Source organism: Oncorhynchus clarkii, chromosome 30 (genome assembly GCF_045791955.1).
Source record: "Oncorhynchus clarkii lewisi isolate Uvic-CL-2024 chromosome 30, UVic_Ocla_1.0, whole genome shotgun sequence".
In the NCBI taxonomy this organism is placed as follows: domain Eukaryota; kingdom Metazoa; phylum Chordata; class Actinopteri; order Salmoniformes; family Salmonidae; genus Oncorhynchus; species Oncorhynchus clarkii.
The window spans coordinates 7,268,344-7,288,903 of NC_092176.1; the positions used below are offsets into that span (position 1 = coordinate 7,268,344).

Genomic DNA, 20,560 nt, shown 5'->3' on the forward strand with positions numbered 1-20,560 from the left:
GAAGGAAAGAGAGGATGAGTAACTGAGTAACTCATTGCGAGCTTATAGAACAGGGCTGTGGGCAGCTGAGCAGAAATGGAGGAAAATTAAACTTCTGGAGGACCTATCATCCTTTCATTCCCTCTTTTCTACCTTCTCTTCCTCTGTACCCGCTGCTAAAGCCACTTTCTATCACTCTAAATTTCAAGCTTTTGCCTCTAACACTAGGAAACTACTTTCCACCTTCTCCTCCCTCCTTAATCCTCCACCCCTCCCCCTTCTTCCTCCCTCTCCGCGGACGACTTTGTTAACCACTTTGAAAAGAAGGTTGACGACATCCACTCCTCATTTACTCAGCCTATTGAGTCCAATGGTCCCACACATATAGAGCTACCCTACACCTTGACCGCTTTCTTTCCTCCCTGGACCGCCCAACAACCTGCCCGCTCGTGTGGAGGATCTGTGTTTTCACCACATACTCACAACTGGTGTCCAAAGGGCTCGGTTCTAGGCCCTTTCCTTTTCTCACTATAAACTAAGTAACTCGGCTCTGTCATATCCTCAAATGGTCTCTCTATCATTGCTATGCGGATGACACTGAGCTACTACTCTCCTTCTCATGACACCCAGGTGGCGACACGCATCTCTGCAAGCCTGGCCGATATCTCAGCTTGGATGTTGGCCCACCACCTCAAGCTCAACCTCGACAAGATGGAGCTGCTCTTCCTCCCGGGGATGGCCTGCCCGCTCCAAGTCCTCTCCATCACGCTTGACTCCCTCCAAGAGTGCAAAGAACCTTGGTGGGACACTGGACAACACCCTTTCGTTCTCTGCAAACATCAAAGCAGTGACTCACTCCTGTAGATTCATGCTCTATAACGGCCATAGAGTACGACCCTACTTCACACAGGAAGTGGTGCAGGTCCTAATCCAGGCACTTGTCATCTCCCATCTGGACTACTGCAACTAGCTGTTGGTTGGCTCCCTGCTTGTGCCATCAAACCCCTGCAACTTATCCAGAACGCTGCAGCCCGCCTGGTGTTCAACCTTCCAAAGTTCTTCCATGTCACCCTGCTCCTCCACAGACTCCCCTGGCTTCCAGTCGAAGCTCGCATCCACTACAAGACCATTCTACTCTTCTCTGTCCTGGCACCCCAAAGGTGGAACCAGCTTCCCCCTGAAGCTATGACAGTAGTCTCTGTCCATCGTTAGAAAACATCTAAAACCCTACCTCTTCGAAGAATATCTTAAATAATCCTACAGCACCGACCCTCTCACCCCGACACCCCCCTCCCCCCCCAAAAACAGCCTTTTGTGAACAAATACTTACACTACTTTTTTCCCCCTTACTAGCTCTGACTTTGCTGATAGCTACATTATTGAGGAAAATACACTAACTGTAAATCGCTCTGAATAAGAGTGTCCGCTAAATGAATAAAATGTCAAATGTACATCTCATGCATACTGTATATAAATCATTGATCTGGACTTATCAGCAACATTAAAGGGATACTTAAGGATTTTGGCTTTGAGACCTTTTATCTACTTCCCCAGAGTCAGATTAGCATAATTTCTGGATTAGCATAATGTCTGGAAGTCTATGGTATCTGCTAGCAGATACCCATAGACTTTAAGTCATTGCGCTAACGTTTTTTTAGCAATTACGCTAGCACTAGTTAGCAATTTCCGTTAAACTGCACACAGACACATAAAAATGGTACCCCCGAGTTCATCTGACTCTGGGGAAGTAGATAAACGGCCTCATTGCCAACATCCCAGAGTATCCCTTTAACAGTACCTAGTTAATTTTGTTGTTACCTGTGTTCCAATTACTATAATGTCTACACTTCACAATCCCTGACAAAGAACACATATTCTGGAACTTTGTATCAATATGGCAATGAGATATTCATAGCACTGCCAGTTGTTGAATAATAAGTAATGTGGTACAAGTTTGACAAGTCCTTTCAGCAAACACGGGAGCTGTGTTTCACAGAGGGGTTGACAACAATGTTGTCCTTGGGCCGTCATCTGCGTTTGAAGCCTTCCTCTTATCTCCGGACTGGAACTCGGTATGGATCTCCAGGAAGGTTTTGTTCTTGGTCTCAGGGACTACCAGGAATATGTATACAGCCACCAAGACAGATATCACCAAGAACACCAGGAAACAGTACTGCTGCAACTTAGTCTGTGGAGGTAAAAGAGCAGAACAAACCCATCTAGAACCAGCTCTCAAAACAGCCATCTCTCCTAATTTTATATCAATCGACAGTACGGATCAAACTACTCTAGTATTGTATAACCTACTGTTACACAATGTATTTGTCTTTTTTATTTAACCTTTATTTAACTAGGCAAGTCAGTTAAGAACAAATTCTTATTTACAATGACAGCCTACCCTGGCCATACCCGGATGACGCTGGGCCAATTGTGCGCCGCCCTATGGGACTCCTAATCATGGCCGGGTGTGATGCAGCCTGGATTCGAACCAGGGACTGTAGTGACGCCTCTTGCACTGAGATGCAGTGCCTTAGACCGCTGCGACACTAACCATACTCCTTCATTTAAAGGTTAAGTACCACGGATGCAAACACTTGGAACCTACCACAATAAATGGAAACACCATGCCAATGACGAAGAAGCTGAGCCAGTTCACGGACCCTCCGATCATGTACGCGGCAGGCCGACTGGTTTGTGTGAATAACTCGGTGGTCAAGATGTTTGTCACCCCACCTCCAAGGACAAAGCGAAGGTATAGTGTTAGTTTCAAATACATTTATAATCAGATAATAATATTGTTGCCAGATCACCCAAAGTTTGGCAATACTGGCATAAATGAGCGATAAGTAAGTTCTGTCGGTTACCTGGCCCCAAGCCAAAGCTGAGTATGAAAGCAAAGACGCATCCCATGCTAAGATAAGGCATCCATACGCCTGCTCCCTGCGTTCAACGAAAGAAGACAACAATTCAATCATAGAAAACTAGTGCTCTCAAAGTGGCCAGCCAAAGGCACAGTGCAGCCATTTTTATCTCAATATCAAATCCTTTATGGGTAACAATTAAGTACCTTACTGTGATTGTTTTCAATTGCAATTGTCAAAAAGAAACAAAAATAGCTTCTTAGCATAGAGCAATTTCTAAAGCAATAATTTTGCTAGGACTGTCTGAGAGTGTGGAGTGGAAAACTGAAAACTATCTGTTATTGGCAGAGAGGTTTTGAACTTTCTTTTGTATTGGTCTATTAACTAATTTACTGCCGGGTGATGTGACCAGGCAGGCCTAAACTCCATTCCACCAAAACAGCCTAACATTTCAGGCGGTCTTTTCAAACGACTCTTACACCAAAAGGGCATTCATTATCCTCATTTTTCAAATGTCACCGTATTATTCCAACCTCATAGTGTGGAAATATATATAAAACACAGGAAAATCACATTTTTGACTGCACTGGGGCTTGTTACCCAGAAATGATTTGATATTGAGATACAAATGGCGACATTGGACCTTTTTAAGGGTTGGTTTAATCAACCATAACTTAAGTGCAACACGGGTCTCTTATTCTGATTAATAAGAGACTGAAATGGAATTGTTAGATCAAAGATACTTTACTTGGAAGGTGAGGGTCAGAGTGAAGCAAATGCACCAGAAAGCCATTAGGGTGTACCCTCCGATGATAAGCACCTTTCGTCCCAGAGTTTCGATCAGCATGCCCTGAAAGACACAGCATCTCATATGGCATACCAGCAGAAGAATAAGAATGTGGAGAAATATAAGATCGGAGTTAAAATAACCTACAGATGTAGGATATTAATTTGATTAACCTGTTGCAAGATCATTTTCCTTTAATACAGGACATTTAAAACTTGTAGTGTATTTGAGGGTTTTAAAGGCTTCTGAAGTTTGTAATTTCGACTTTAAAATTTAAGACTTGATTTTCCCTTACGAAAAATGTATCAACTCCTACAAAACTGTCCATGAATTATAAATCCACATAATTCACATTTCCTGTTGCTGCAGGATTAAGATCCTACAGCTGTATTCAACACATCTTAAATATGTTAATCCACTCGATGAATAGTAACGTAAATCATAGCAGAGCATTCAATGAGAACAGTACTGTCATACCAGCATAACATGATGAAATTAGCGATCAGTCATTAACGAAGATTCTAAAAGACTCAGAAATCCATGCAGAGGCATGGGGTTGTATGACATTTCCGCTCTACGATGGACTCCATGCATGCTACTAAATACTTGGAAATATACAGTACCAGTCAAAAGTTGACACACCTACTCATTCCAGGATTCTTCTTTATTTGGACTATTTTCTACATTGTAGAATAGTAGTGAAGACATCAAAACTATGAAATAACACATATGGAATCATGTAATAACCAAAAAAAAGTGTTAAACAAATCTAAATATATTTTATATTTGAAACTCTTCAAAGTAGCCACCCTTTGCCTTGATGACAGCTTTGCACACTTGACATTCTCTCAACCAGCTTCATGAGGTAGTGTAACGAGTGCGCTGAGAGTCGCGAAGCAATTACAGGGAGTGAATATTTAATAAATGGAACATAATACAAAACAAGAAACACGAAGAGCACACAGACATGAAACTGAAATAATAACACCTGGGGAAGGAACCAAAGGGAGTGACATATGTAGGGAAGGTAATCAAGGAGGTGATGGAGTCCAGGTGAGTCTGATGATGCGCTGGTGAGTGTAACGATGGTGACAGGTGTGTGCCATCATGAGCATGAGGGACAGTATATGTGACAAGTAGTCACCTGGAATGCATTTAAATTAACAGGTGTGCCTTGTTTAAAAGTTAATTAAGTAATGCGTTTGAGCCAATCAGTTGTGACAAGGTAGGGGTGGTATACAGAAGATAGCCCTATTTGGTAACAGACCAAGTCCATATTGTAGCAAGAACAGCTCAAATAAGCAAAGAGAAACAACAGTCCATCATTACTTTAAGACATGAAGGTCAGTCAATCTGAAAAATGTCAAATCCTTTGAAAGTTTCTTCAAGTGCAGTCACAAAAACCATCAAGCACTATGGTGAAACTGGCTCTCATGAGGACCACCACAGGAAAGGAAGACCCAGAGGATAAGTTCAGTAGAGTTACCAGCCTCAGAAATTGCAGCCCAAATAAATGCTTCACAGAGTTCAAGTAACAGACACATCTCAACATCAACTGTTCAGATGAGACTGCGTGAATCAGGCCTTCATGGTTGACTTGCTGCAAAGAAACCACTACTAAAGGACACCAATAAGAAGAAGAGACTTGCTCGGGCCAAGAAACACAAGCAATGGACATTAGACCGGTGGAAATTTGTCCTTTGGTCTGATGAGTCCAAATTTGAGATTTTTGGTTCCAACTGTGTGTGTGCTTCCACCATGAAGCATGGAGGAGGAGGTGTGATGGTGTGGGGGTGCTTTGCTGGTGACACTGTCTGTGATTTATTTAGAATTCAAGGCACACAAAACCAGCAAGGCTACCACAGCATTCTGCAGCGATACACCATCCAATCTGGTTTGCACTTAGTTGGACTATCATTTGTTTTTCAACAGGACAATGACCCAAACACACCTCCAGGCTGTGTAAGGGCTATTTGGCCAAGAAGGAGAGTGATGGAGTGCTGCATCAGATGACCTGGACTCCACAATCACCCAACCTCAACCCAATTGAGATGGTTTGGGATGAGTTGGACCGCAGAGTTAAGGAAAAGCAGCCAACAAGTGCTCAGCATGTGGGAACTCCTTCAAGACTGTTGGAAAAGCATTCCAGGTGAATACCTCATCAAGCTGGTTGAGAGAATGCAAAGAGTGTGCAAAGCTGTCATCAAGGCAAAAGGTGGCTACTTTGAAGAATCTAAAATCCCAAATATGTTTTGATTTGTTTAACACGTTTTTGGTTACTACATGATTCCATATGTGTTATTTCATAGTTTTGATGTCTTCACTATTATAATACAATGTAGAAAATAGTAAAAATAAAGAAAAACTATGAAAAACTACCTACTGTTAAATGGTACTGTATGTACTATGACCAATAGTTGACACTCACACAGGTAAGGGCAGTGAGGCATTCACAGGCTCCTGTGCCCACAGTTACGTAGGGTATGTTGACATCTGGAATTCCGGCCTCCTCAAACACATAATCTGTATAAAAATAAATCTGCAAGAGAGAGAGTAATAGAAAACAAATGAAACCCCGGTCCTTCACATTATACCCTATAGTGTATAACAGGGATGGACAAGTTTGATGGGGGTGAGCTCAAATCTGAACTCATCATGCAGTCAGAACGAGCCCTAGCCTTTTGGGGCCCTAAGTAAAATTTTGTTGGGGGGAGTTGATCCGCCTACAAAAGGGGGGCGGCAGCCAGTTGCCTATACCTGGTGTATTACATATCATATCACAGTTGAAGTCGGAAGTTTACATACACCTTAGCCAAATACATTTAAACTCAGTCTTTCACAATTCCTGACATTTAATCCTAGTAAAAATTCCCTGTCTTAGGTCAGTTAGAATCACCACTTTATATTAAGAATGTGAAATGTCAGAATAATAGTAAAGAGAATGGTTTATTTCAGCTTTTATGTCTTTCATCACATTCCCAGCGGGTCAGAAGTTTACATACAGTCAATTAGTATTTTGTAGCATTGCCTTTAAATTGTTTAACTTGGGTCAAATGTTTCGGGTGGACTTTCAACAAGTTCCCACAATAAGTTGGGTGATTTTTGGCCCATTCCTCTTGACAGAGCTGGTGTAACTGAGTCAGGTTTATAGGCCTCCTTGCTCGCACACGCTTTTTCAGTTCTGCCCACAAATTTTCTAAAGGATTGAGGTCAGGGCTTTGTGATGGCCACTCCAATACCTTGACTTTGTTGTCCTTAAGCCATTTTGCCACAACTTTGGAAGTACGCTTGGGGTCATTGTCCATTTGGAAGACCCATTTGCGACCAAGCTTTAACTTCCTGACTGACGTCTTGAGATGTTTCTTCAATATATCCACATCATTTTCCATTCCTCATGATGCCATCTATTTCGTGAAGTGCACCAGTCCCTCCTGCAGCAAAGCACCACCACAACATGATGTTGCCACCGCAGTCCTCAGACCAGAGGACATTTCACCAAAGATCATGATCTTTGTCCCCATGTGCAGTTGCAAACCATAGCCTGTTTTTTTATGGCCGTTTTGGAGCAGTGGCTTCTTCCTTGCTGAGCGGCCTATCAGGTTATGTCGATATAGGACTAATTTTACTGTGGATATAGATACTTTTGTACCTGTTTCCTCCAGCATCTTCACAAGGTCCTTTGCTGTTGTTCTGGGATTGATTTGCACTTTTCGCACCAAAGTACGTTCATCTCTAGGAGACAGAACGTGTCTCCTTCCTGAGCGGTATGACGGCTGCGTGGTCCAATGGTGTTTATACTTGCGTACTATTGTTTGTACAGATGAACGTGGTACCTTCAGGCGTTTGGAAATTGCTCCCAAGGATGAACCAGACTTGTAGAGGTCTACAATTCAGGTCTTGGCTGATTTCTTTTGATTTTCCCATGATTTCAAGCAAAGAGGCACTGAGTTTGAAGGTAGGCTTTGAAATACATACACATATACTCCTCCAATTGACTCAAATGATGTCAATTAGCCTATCAGAAGCTTCTAAAGCCATGACATAATTTTCTGCAATTTTCCAAGCTGTTTAAAGTCACAGTCAACTTAGTGTATGTAAACTTCTGACCCACTGGAATTGTGATAGAGTGAATGATGTGAAAAAATTAAGTGAAATAATCTACTTTGTGTGTCATAATCTACTTTGTGTGACATCTGAAGGTACCACAAAGTAGATGTCCTAACCAACTTTTTTTATTTAATTAATTTATTTTATTTCACCTTTATTTAACCAGGTAGGCTAGTTGAGAACAAGTTCTCATTTACAACTGTGACCTGGCCAAGATAAAGCAAAGCAGCGCGACACAAACAACAACACAGAGTTACACATGGAATAAACAAACATACAGTCAATAATAGAATAGAGAAAGTCTATATACTGTGTGTGCAAATGAGATGAGTGAGGCAATAAATAGGCCATAGTGGCAAAATTATTACAGTATGGCAAATTAAACACTGGGGTGATAGATGTGCAGAAGATGAGTGTGCAAGTAGCGGTACTGGGGCGCAAAGGAGCAAAATAAATGAAATATATAACAATATCAAATCAAATGTATTTTATAGACCTTCTTACATCAGCTGATATCTCAAAGTGCTGTACAGAAACCCAGCCTAAAACCCCAAACAGCAAGCAATGCAGGTGTAGAAGCACTATGGTGATGGATAGGCTAGTTGGATTGGCTGTGTACAGGTGCAGTGATCTGTGAGCTGCTCTGACAGCTGGTGCTTAAAGCTAGAGAGGGAGATATATCTCCAGCTTCAGTGATTTTTGAAGTTCGTTCCAGTCATTGGCAGCAGAGAACTGGAAGGAAAGGCGGCCGAAGGAGGAATTGGCTTTGGGGGTGACCAGGGAATTGTACCTGCTGGAGCGCGTGCTGCGGTTGGGTTCTGCTATGGTGACCAGTGAGCTGAGATAAGACAGGGCTTTGCCTAGCAACGACTTATTGATGACCTGGAGCCAGTGGGTTTGGCGACGGATATGAAGCAAGGGCCAGCAAACCAGAGCATACAGGTCGCAGTGGTGGGTAGTATATGGGGCTTTGGTGACAATACGGATGGCACTGTGATAGACTGCATCCAATTTACTGAGTAGAGTGTTGGAGGCTATTTTGTAAATGACATTGGCGAAGTCAAGGATCAGTAGGATAGTCAGTTTTACTAGGGTATGTTTGGCAGCATGAGTGAAGGATGCTTTGTTGCGAAATAGAAGCTGATTCTAGATTTAATTTTGGATTGGAGATGTTTAATGTGAGTCTGGAAGGAGAGTTTACAGTCTAACCGTCCAGAGTAGTGATGCTGGATGGCTGGGTAGGTGTGGGCAGCGATCGGTTGAAGAGCATGCATTTAGTTTTGCTTGCATTTAAGAGCAGTTGGAGGCCACGGAAGGAGAGTTGTATGGCATTGAAGCTTGTCTGGAGGTTAGTTAACACAATGTCCAAAGAAGGGCCAGAAGTATACAGAGTGGTGTCGTCTGCGTAGAGGTGGATCAGAGAATCACCAGCAGCGAGAGCAACATCATTGATGTATACAGAGAAAAGAGTTGGCCTGAGAATTGAACCCTGTGGCACCCCCATAGAGCCTGCCAGAGGTCCGGACAACAGGCCCTCCGATTTGACACACTGAACTCTGTCAGAGAAGTAGTTGGTGAACCAGGCGAGGCAGTCATTTGAGAAACCAAGGCTGTTGAGTCTGCCGATAAGAATGACAGAGACGAAAGCCTTGGCCAGGTCGATGAATACAGCTGCACAGTATTGTGTCTTGGTGGTTATGATATCGTTTAGGACCTTGAGCGTGGCTTGAGGTGAACCCATGACCAGCTCGGAAACCAGATTGCATAGTGGAGAAGGTACGGTGGGATTCTAAATGGTCGGTGAACTGTCTGCTTTCGAAGAACTTAGAAAGGCAGGGTAGGATAGATATAGGTCTGTAGCAGTTTGGGTCAAGAGGGTCTCCCCCTTTGTAGAGGGGGATGACCACGGCAGCTTTCCAATCTTTGGGGATCTCGGACGATAGGTTGAACAAGCTAGTAATAGGGATTACAACAATTTCAGCTTGTCTAGCCCTTACTGAATATAAGAGCAGCGTCAACTCACCATCAGTACGACCAAGAATAGCACTTTCGCAAAGCGGATCCTGTGTTCTGCCTTTCACCTAGGACAACGGAATGGATCCCAGCCGGCGACCCAAAACAACGACTTCGTAAAAGAGGGAAACGAAGCGGTCTTCTGGTCAGACTCCGGAGACGGGCACATCGCGCAACACTCCCTAGCATACTTCTCGCCAATGTCCAGTCTCTTGACAACAAGGTTGATGAAATCCGAGCAAGGGTAGAATTACAGAGGGACATCAGAGACTGTAACGTTCTTTGCTTCACGGAAACATGGCTCACTCGAGAGACGCTATCAGAGTTGGTGCAGCCAGCTGGTTTCTCCACGCATCGCGCCGACAGAAACAAACATCTTTCTGGTAAGAAGAGGGGCTTTATGGTTAACGAGACATGGTGTGGTCACAACAACATACAGGAACTCAAGTCCTTCTGTTCACCTGATTTAGAAATCCTCACAATCAAATGTCGACCGCATTATCTACCAAGGGAATTCTCTTCGATTATAATCACAGCCGTATATATTCCCCCCCAAGCAGACACATCGATGGCTCTGAACAAACTTTATTTGACTCTTTGCAAACTGGAATCCACATATCCTGAGGCTGCATTCATTGTAGCTGGGGATTTTAACAAGGCTAATCTGAAAACAAGACTCCCTAAATTGTATCAGCATATTGATTGCGCAACCATGGCTGGTAAAACCTTGGATCATTGCTATTCTAACTTCCGCGACGCATATAAGGCCCTCCCCCGCCCTCCTTTCGGAAAAGCTGACCACGACTCCATTTTGTTGCTCCCTGCCTGCAGCCAGAAGCTAAAACAAGAAGCTCCCGCACTGAGGTCTGTTCAACGCTGGTCCGACCAATCTGATTCCACGCTCCAAGACTGCTTCCATCACGTGGACTGGGATATGTTTCGTATTGCGTCAAACAACAACATTGACGAATACGCTGATTCGGTGAGCAAGGTCATTAGAACGTGCGTTGAAGATGTCGTTCCCATAGCAGCGATTAAAACATTCCCAAACCAGAAACCGTGGATTGATGGCAGCATTCGCTTGAAACTGAAAGCGCGAACCACTGCTTTTAATCAGGGCAAGGTGACCGGAAACATGACCGAATACAAACAGTGTAGCTATTCCCTCCGCAAGGCAATCAAACAAGCTAAGTGTCAGTATAGAGACAAAGTAGAATCGCAATTCAACGGCTCAGACACAAGAGGTATGTGGCAGGGTCTACAGTCAATCACGGATTACAAAAAGAAAACCAGCCCAGTCACGGACCAGGATGCCTTGCTCCCAGGCAGACTAAATAACTTTTTTGCCCGCTTTGAGGACAATACAGTGCCACTGACACGGCCCGCAACCAAAACATGCGGACTCTCCTTCACTGCAGCCGAGGTGAGTAAAACATTTAAACGTGTTAACCCTCGCAAGGCTGCAGGCCCAGACGGCATCCTCAGCCGCGCCCTCAGAGCATGCGCAGACCAGCTGGCTGGTGTGTTTACGGACATATTCAATCAATCCTTATCCCAGTCTGCTGTTCCCACATGCTTCAAGAGGGCCACCATTGTTCCTGTTCCCAAGAAATCTAAGGTAACTGAGTTAAACGACTACCGCCCCGTAGCACTAACTTCCGTCATCATGAAGTGCTTTGAGAGACTAGTCAAGGACCATATCACCTCCACCCAACCTGACACCCTAGACCCACTCCAATTTGCTTACCGCCCAAATAGGTCCACAGACGATGCAATCTCAACCACACTGCACACTGCCCTAACCCATCTGGACAAGAGGAATACCTATGTGAGAATTCTGTTCATCTACAGCTCAGCATTTAACACCATAGTACCCTCCAAACTCGTCATCAAGCTCGAGACCCTGGGTCTCGACCCCGCCCTGTGCAACTGGGTACTGGACTTCCTGACTGGCCGCCCCCAGGTGGTGAGGATAGATAACAACATCTCCACCTCGCTGATCCTCAACACTGGGGCCCCACAAGGGTGCGTTCTGAGCCCTCTCCTGTACTCCCTGTTCACCCACAACTGCGTGGCCACGCACGCCTCCAACTCAATCATCAAGTTTGCGGACGACACAACAGTGGTAGGCTTGATTACCAACAACGACGAGACGGCGTACAGGGAGGAGGTGAGGGCCCTCGGAGTGTGGTGTCAGGAAAATAACCTCACACTCAACGTCAACAAAACTAAGGAGATGATTGTGGACTTCAGGAAACAGCAGAGGGAACACCCCCCTATCCACATCGATGGGACAGTAGTGGAGAGGGTAGTAAGTTTTAAGTTCCTCGGTGTACACATCACAGACAAACTGAATTGGTTCACCCACACAGACAGCATCGTGAAGAAGGCGCAGCAGCGCCTCTTCAACCTCAGGAGGCTGAAGAAATTTGGCTTGTCACCAAAAGCACTCACAAACTTCTACAAATGCACAATCGAGAGCATCCTGTCGGGCTGTATCACCGCCTGGTACGGCAACTGCCCCGCCCACAACCGTAAGGCTCTCCAGAGGGTAGTGAGGTCTGCACAACGCATCACCGGGGGCAAACTACCTGCCCTCCAGGACACCTACACCACCCGATGTCACAGGAAGGCCATAAAGATCATCAAGGTCAACAACCACCCGAGCCACTGCCTGTTCACCCCGCGATCATCCAGAAGGCGAGGTCAGTACAGGTGCATCAAAGCTGGGACCGAGAGACTGAAAAACAGCTTCTATCTCAAGGCCATCAGACTGTTAAACGGCCACCACTAACATTGAGTGGCTGCTGCCAACACACCGACTCAACTCCAGCCACTTTAATAATGGGAATGGATGGGAATTGATGTAAAATATATCACTAGCCACTTTAAACAATGCTACTTAATATAATGTTTACATACCCTACATTATTCATCTCATATGTATACGTATATACTGTACTCTATATCATCTAATGCATCTTTATGTAATACATGTATCACTAGCCACTTTAAACTATGCCACTTTGTTTACATACTCATCTCATATGTATATACTGTACTCGATACCATCTACTGCATCTTGCCTATGCCGCTCTGTACCATCACTCATTCATATATCTTTATGTACATATTCTTTATCCTTTTACACTTGTGTGTATAAGGTAGTAGTTTTGGAATTGTTAGTTAGATTACTCGTTGGTTATTACTGCATTGTCGGAACTAGAAGCACAAGCATTTCGCTACACTCGCATTAACATCTGCTAACCATGTGTATGTGACAAATAAATTTGATTTGATTTGATTTGTAGGGGTCCAGATTTTGCAGCTCTATCAGAACATCAGTTTTCTGGTTTTGGGTGAAGGAGAAATGGGGGAGGCTTGGGCAAGTTGCAGTGAGTGGTGCAGGGCTGTTGACCGGGGTAGGGGTAGCCAGGTGGAAAGCATGGCCAGCCGTGTAAAAATGCTTATTGAAATTCTCAATTATCGCGGATTTATCGTTGGTGACAGTGTTTCCTAGCCTCAGTGCAGTGGGCAGCTGGGAGGAGGTGCTCTTATTCCCCATGGACTTTACAGTGTCCCATACATTTTTGGAGTTAGTGCTACAGGATGCAAATTTATGTTTGATAAAGCTAGCCTTTGCTTTCCTAACTGCCTGTGTATATTGGTTCCTAACTTCCCTGAAACGTTGCATATCGCGGGGCTATTCGATGCTACTGCAGTACGCCACAGGATGTTTTTGTGCTGGTCAAGGGCAGTCAGGTCTGGAGTGAAACAAGGGCTATATCTGTTCCTGGTACTACATTTTTTGAATGGGGCATGCTTATTTAAGATGGTGAGGAAAGCACTTTTAAATAATAACCAGGCATCCTCTACTGACGGAATGAGGTCTATATCCTTCCAGGATACCCGGGTCAGGTCGATTAGAAAGGCCTGCTCGCTGAAGTGTTTTAGGGAGCGTTTGACAGTGGTGAGGGGTAGTTGCTTGACCGCAGACCCATTACGGACGCAGGCAATGAGGCAGTGATCGCTGAGATCCTGGTTGAAGACAGCAGAGGTGTATTTGGAGGGCAGGTTGGTTAGGATGATATCTATGAGGGTGCCCGTGTTTACAGATTTGGGGTTGTACCTGGTGGGTTCATTGATCATTTGTGTGAGATTGAGAGCATCAAGCTTAGATTGTAGGATGGCCGGAGTGTTAAGCATGTCCTAGTTTAGGTCACCTAACAGCACGAGCTCTGAAGATAGATGGGGGGCAATCAATTCACATATGGTGTCCAGGGCACAGCTGGGGGCAGGTGGTCTATAGCAAGCGGCAACGGTAAGAGACTTGTTTCTGGAGAGGTGGACTTTTAAAAGTAGAAGCTCAAATTGTTTGGGCACTGACCTGGATAGTAAGACAGAACTCGCCCCCTTTGGCAGTTCTATCTTGTCAGAAAATGTTATAGTTAGGGATGGAAAGTTCAGGGTTTTTGGTGGTCTTCCTAAGCCAGGATTCAGACACGGCTAGGACATCCGGGTTGGCAGAGTGTGCTAGGGCAGTGAATAAAACAAACTTAGGGAGGAGGCTTCTAATGTTAACATGCATGAAACCAAGGCTTTTACGGTTACAGAAGTCAAGAAATGAGAGTGCCTGGGGAATGGAAGTGTTAACCTACACATCACCCAAGGAACAGAGGAGGAGTAGAATAAGGGTACGGCTAAAGGCTAAAAGAACTGGTCGTCTAGTACGTTCAGAACAGAGAATAAAAGAGGGGGGGGTCGCCCAGGGAGCCATACAAGCTAGATCCGCCACCGTGTATGCCCTATAACAATCTGTATGTCCTGCAGGTACTGTATATTAATTTAACATGAGAATTCTGTGAATGGAATATTGTACATTTAAACCAACTTCTTCTGATTTGAGTTCATACTGATAAACGTTGCACCCCCGAGGGGACATAGGGTCATGTGTGGAAATGTGGTCTGTTGCTAACATACAGCGTTGATGCCGTTGAGCTGCTGGGCAGCGTTGAGCAGGATGATGGTGAGGACTTGCCAGCGGAGGCTGCGGTCCATGAACAGCTGCCACGGCTTCTTGGGTTTAATGCCAATGGCGCTGACCCTCTCCCTCTCCATGTCCTCCCGCTCGCGATCAAAGTTATCCGTGCCGTGGAGTTGCTTCATCGCTGTCCACAGGAAACACAAGACACAGCTCACATGGTCTCTTTCCACTCCACGCTTCATTTATTATCCCTCACACTCATAACAGGAATCCACCCAGCCAGCGTAACAAAACCAAACCAGACAGACACAGTGGGATACACAGAGGTATTTATTTGATTAGCAAGGATTGTGTGACTAATGAGAGACATTGCCTATGCGCAGTGTAACTTGCTGTTACAGTATGCACTGCAGTCATGTGCTTGACCCAGTATGTCTCTCAAGGGGAAAGATTTGTATAATTTATGTTTCCCGTCCCGTAATCTCAGATAAAGGAAGAATCATCACCCCCTCCAAACTTTCCATCATGTCAAATCAATGTTCAGGTATGGAGTGACACAGGTCGGCTCTCTTTTTTTAGATGAATGATCGTAGGTTACGTTACAATTTAGGTTTGCAGACTTGGATCCTGCTTTTTCGCTAAAACAACTGTTTTCTGTCCCAATAGTTTTCAGCACGATGACTGTTGTCAGTCCTTATGTGGTAGATATTATGGTAGATATTTTGCCATGTGATTGGAACATACCTTTTCTACATCCAACGTCATCCCCTCTGTCGATCAACAGGTAGCGAGGGCTCTCTGGGAACCAGGGCAGTATGAGGAGCTGCAGGAACGCTGGGATACAGGTGGTGCAGAGCAGGATGGGCCAGTGTTCTTCTTTACCGAGGAGCTCCCTGCAGGATCATAGACACTCATTATAGGAACCTACACAATACGTTATGCGCAGTCTTCATTTCAAAGTACTCTGGAAGTTAGTAGGCAATAGTCCAGGATGATCTAAACTTACTTAAGCCCAATCACCTGTCCAGTAAGGATGCCCCCGGTGATGAAAATAGAAGTCCCCATTGCCATGGCACCACGAAGTGCCCTTGGGGCGATTTCCCCCAGATACAGTGGCTGAACGCATATGCCGATACCTGGCAATCAGCATATTATTAGAACAAAGTGTGGCACATTAACTTACAGACAAGACAAAACCTTCAATAAATATACATTTTTCAACACATCCAGCTAAGAAATAAAGACTGCAAACTACTGATGTCAACACTTCCCTTGACTAACGCACTGACATATTTACCCGCATTTACTCCTGTGAAAAATCGTCCAACGATGAGCAGTTCAAATAATCCAGTGGGGTAGCTCAGGCCCATCAACAGAGCAGCCAGTAAGGCAAATGCGTTGTTCATCATTAGTGTCCCCTTTCTTTGACACAGAATAATTGCCGTTAATTAAACTTGTATTGAAAGTGCCTTGTTTGGCGGGAAAGAATGCATGCAGTCTAATGGCTATTGCCAAAACAGTAATAGCCTATGTGTAAACACAAATATCCAAATGAGGATTCAAGCCATTATTAACAAAATACTTCTTTATACCTCCCAAATCGAATGGCCAGTGTTCCACCTATAGTTGCTCCAATGAATCCTCCTATTGTGAAAATGGACACGATGTTGGACCACAGGAGAGTGAGGTATTGCTCTGAGATGTCCTCATCATAGCGCTCCAGCCAGGTTTGGTTGATGAAATTCTGCACAGACTGGGAAAAAAGCACCCCTAACTCAACATAGCCTTGAAAAGCAGATGCACTGCTCACTGCTGAAATGGAATCGTAATTTGCATGACTTAAGAACGTATTATACCTCTGAATGTGTGTGAGAAATGTACCAACACACAGCAATTGCACAATACTGAAATGACATGGTAGAATGAATCTCTTTTTACTCAAAAGGGTTACATGTTACATGCTCGTAAGTGTTATTTTTTGCTGTTGTCATGATTCCCTTGTAAATGTGCCCTAAGATTTACATGGAGCCTCCAGGGCTGTGTGTGACTGCTTAGACGGACTGTTTTCTGAACACACAGACATGGTTCAATGAGGACAGACTACAAATGATTATCCGATGTCAGTATCATCTTCTCATGAATTCAATAACACCAAAACATGTTCTATTTAGCCATCTAAGTATATTAAACTTAAAGGAGCAATCTGCAGGTTGAAACAATGACAAAATGTAATAACCCTCCACTGTTTCAGTAAAAAGCTGAGGGAGGGGTCTGGATAAATGTAACCGAGCTCAAATTCATAGACATAGCTATTGATGCAACGGCTGACCATCCACGACATACAAATGATAGTTTAAACCATGTTTTAAGGCTATACAGTGTTTACATTTACTTGGTCTACAAACATTGGAATAAAATAATCTCACATTTTGGGTTGTGATGGGGTACAGCAGTTGAACTAGGGGGCATTTACAAGTTACATTCTTAAGGAATAAGTAGGTCCATATCCTTAATTAAGTCCCAAAATGGATGTAGCAACTTCAGACCCCCCCCCCCCCCCTTTTTTTTTAAGTAGACACATATTGACCATAATGTCTTACCTTGGTGGGGGCATTGATGATTGAAATATTATAACCATATTGAAAGGTTCCTCCAATGCAAGCTGCACAAACTGCCAGTAGAAGGGATTTGTTCGGACGCTGAAACCAATAACACACATAATTGGTGGTTTAGCATCAGATGATACGTTCAAATTCTGTGCTGTACTTTTCAACTTTCAGCATTGAACAGAAAAAGGATAACTCTCACGGGTGTAGCCCAATCACGGTCATATTTTGCTATTAGATAGCTGTTAGACGTTCAAATGAGGCACAAATACATATCAAATATATGTTAGCTTAGGTTAATAATTACAATAGCCAAGTGTAGACAATGAAATAGGCTATTGGGTTCTTTAAATAACTTTGTAATAATTGGAGTCCCTGTTTGCAGGTGAAGGACACCAAAAACAGTGGGCTTAGTTAGTTTAAAACAAGATATGCAGTATAATACATGTATTTATTATTTATCATTGATTAAATATAACTTATAATTCACACTAATGATAATAATAATAACAACAACACCAATAATAATAATGACAATACATGTGTTATCACTGTTGTTATTATTACTAATATAGCAATAATACTTCTTCTTCTTCATTATTATTATTATTATTATTATTATTATTATTATTATTATTATGCATACCTTAATTTTCTTTTTTGTTTCTTTGCTGCCTTCAAGCAAAAATTGATATTCCGTATCTCCTTTAGTCATTTTGAGTCCTGCTTTTTGTTTTATCTTACAGTATGTCCAACTTCAGATTGTACACAGGTTTTTCTGTCTAGCCAAAGGCAAAGTGCAAAAGTTGCTCTCTCCTAGGCTAATGTAGACCACTCATCCTCAAGTGGAGTGCCTTTCGAGGATGTGGTCGGGCTGCGCCGTAAATATGGTGAGGATAATACAATTGATCAGTTGTTCCTTGGATGACCCAGTGTCCCCTCATCGGAGCATAACATTGCATTACAGACTTCTCTCTTTTTTACGAGTGGGAAACTCTGCACTCTTTAGACACAGTAACTATTAAATATGCCATGAAACACATTTCTCTATCACACATCGGTTACAGATAATACATTTTGTGCGGATATCTTCATCAAGCAGTAGGCTATTTTTACCTTTCACATGAATAAAAGGCCTACCTCTTTCTTTAAATCTGCAGACACTTCATTGCTATCCATTTTGAATTTCGTTCATTGAGCCCAACAAATAAAAAGGCACTATTTATTCAAGTAAAGCAACTGCAGCCTACTTATGGATTAAACCTAGGCTATTTATGGTCTGGTCACACCCATACTAGTTGTAGGTGTGATGATTCCATTGTAGCCTAGGCTGTGTTATTATCACTTGTATGAAGGTGTTTAATGAACTCTTGACAGCATTCCTTTAGGTTACTCTGTGCTATCAGTAGGCCTATGAAAGGTGCAATTTCAAAGGTATAGCACAGGTCTTATTTGAAAACCATGCACAAAAACGAAGAAGAGGTATATTGAGTTATTGGATTTGACCTATTTTATGGTCATCAGTGTGGCAATTTTCCTTTTTGATTATAAAGACCTCATTGTTTGTGAAGTCAAGTGACCAGAAAAGCTCATAAGCCCCTTCTTGGTCAGCAGGATGGTCATTCCACTGTTTCCGGATAGGCTACATGCCATTGCTATAATTTCAATGATTTCCATTTCTACATTAATTTTCACAATGGAAAAAAACTGAAACCTCTTTCTTCAGTTTATTGACTATAGCCTATAGAGCCTAGCTAGCCCTAGGGACTACAGACCTTTCACTAGACCTACAGTATACAGTGGGGCAAACAAGTATTTAGTCAGCCACCAATTGTGCAAGTTCACCCACTTAAAAAGATGAGAGAGGCCTGTAATTTTCATCATAGGTACACTTCAACTGTGACAGACAAAATGAGAAAAAAAATCCAGAAAATCACATTGTAGGATTTTTAATGAATTTATTTGCAAATTCTGGTGGAAAATAAGTATTTGGTCACCTACAAACAAGCAAGATTTCTGGCTCTCAAAGACCTGTAACTTCTTCTTTAAGAGGCTTCTCTGTCCTCCACTCGTTACCTGTATTAATGGCACCTGTTTGAACTTGTTATCAGTATAAAAGACACCTGTCCACAACCTCAAACAGTCACACTCCAAACTCCACTATGGCCAAGACCAAAGAGCTGTCAAAGGACACCAGAAACAAAATTGTAGACCTGCACCAGGCTGGGAAGACTGAATCTGCAATAGGTAAGCAGCTTGGTTTGAAGAAATCAACTGTGGGAGCAATTATTAGGAAATGGAAGACATACAAGACCACTGATAATCTCCCTCGATCTGGGGCTCCACGCAAGATCTCACCCCGTGGGGTCAAAATTATCACAAGAACGGTGAGCAAAAATCCCAGAACCACACGGGGGGACCTAGTGAATGACCTGCAGAGAGCTGGGACCAAAGTAACAAAGCCTACCATCAGTAACACACTACGCCGCCAGGGACTCAAATCCTGCAGTGCCAGACGTGTCCCCCTGCTTAAGCCAGTACATGTCCAGGCCCGTCTGAAGTTGGCTAGAGAGCATTTGGATGATCCAGAAGAAGATTGGGAGAATGTCATATGGTCAGATGAAACCAAAATAGAACTTTTTGGTAAAAACTCATCTTGTCATGTTTGGAGGACAAAGAATGCTGAGCTGCATCCAAAGAACACCATACCTACCTAAGCATGGGGGTGGAAACATCATGCTTTGGGGCTGTTTTTCTGCAAAGGGACCAGGACGACTGATCCGTGTAAAGGAAAGAATGAATGGGGCCATGTATCGTGAGATTTTGAGTGGAAACCTCCTTCCATCAGCAAGGGCATTGGAGATGAAACGTGGCTGGGTCTTTCAGTATGACAATGATCCCAAAGACACCGCCCGGGCAATGAAGGAGTGGCTTCGTAAGAAGCATTTCAAGGTCCTGGAGTGGCCTAGCCAGTCTCCAGATCTCAACCCCATAGAAAATCTTTGGAGGGAGTTGAAAGTCTGTATTGCCCAGCAACAGCCCCAAAACGTCACTGCTCTAGAGGAGATCTGCATGGAGGAATGGGCCAAAATACCAGTAACAGTGTGTAAAAACCTTGTGAAGACGTTTGACCTCTGTCATTGCCAACAAAGGGTATATAACAAAGTATTGAGATAAACTTTGTTATTGATCAAATACTTATTTTCCACCATAATTTGCAAAT

At 43.4% G+C, this 20,560-nt stretch overlaps 1 protein-coding gene across 2 annotated transcripts; it reads right to left on the reverse strand.

Moving 5' to 3' along the window:
* Nucleotides 1–1,290: 1,290 nt before the first annotated feature.
* LOC139390041 (solute carrier family 2, facilitated glucose transporter member 11-like) lies at nucleotides 1,291–18,563 on the reverse strand. Of its 2 annotated transcripts, none has more exons than XM_071137154.1 (12): nucleotides 18,478–18,563; nucleotides 17,332–17,430; nucleotides 16,324–16,484; nucleotides 16,029–16,153; nucleotides 15,738–15,867; nucleotides 15,476–15,624; nucleotides 14,728–14,915; nucleotides 6,056–6,166; nucleotides 3,589–3,690; nucleotides 2,844–2,919; nucleotides 2,585–2,712; nucleotides 1,291–2,167 (listed from the first exon to the last, which is right to left on the reverse strand). In XM_071137154.1, exons 1-12 carry the CDS (start codon nucleotides 18,514–18,516, stop codon nucleotides 1,970–1,972), a joined length of 1,506 nt encoding a protein of 501 aa, XP_070993255.1. In that variant the 5' UTR covers nucleotides 18,517–18,563; the 3' UTR covers nucleotides 1,291–1,969. The 2 variants fall into 2 exon arrangements, with proteins under 2 accessions (XP_070993255.1, XP_070993254.1); XM_071137153.1 differs by lacking the exon at nucleotides 18,478–18,563 and adding an exon at nucleotides 17,984–18,170.
* Nucleotides 18,564–20,560: the final 1,997 nt, after the last annotated feature.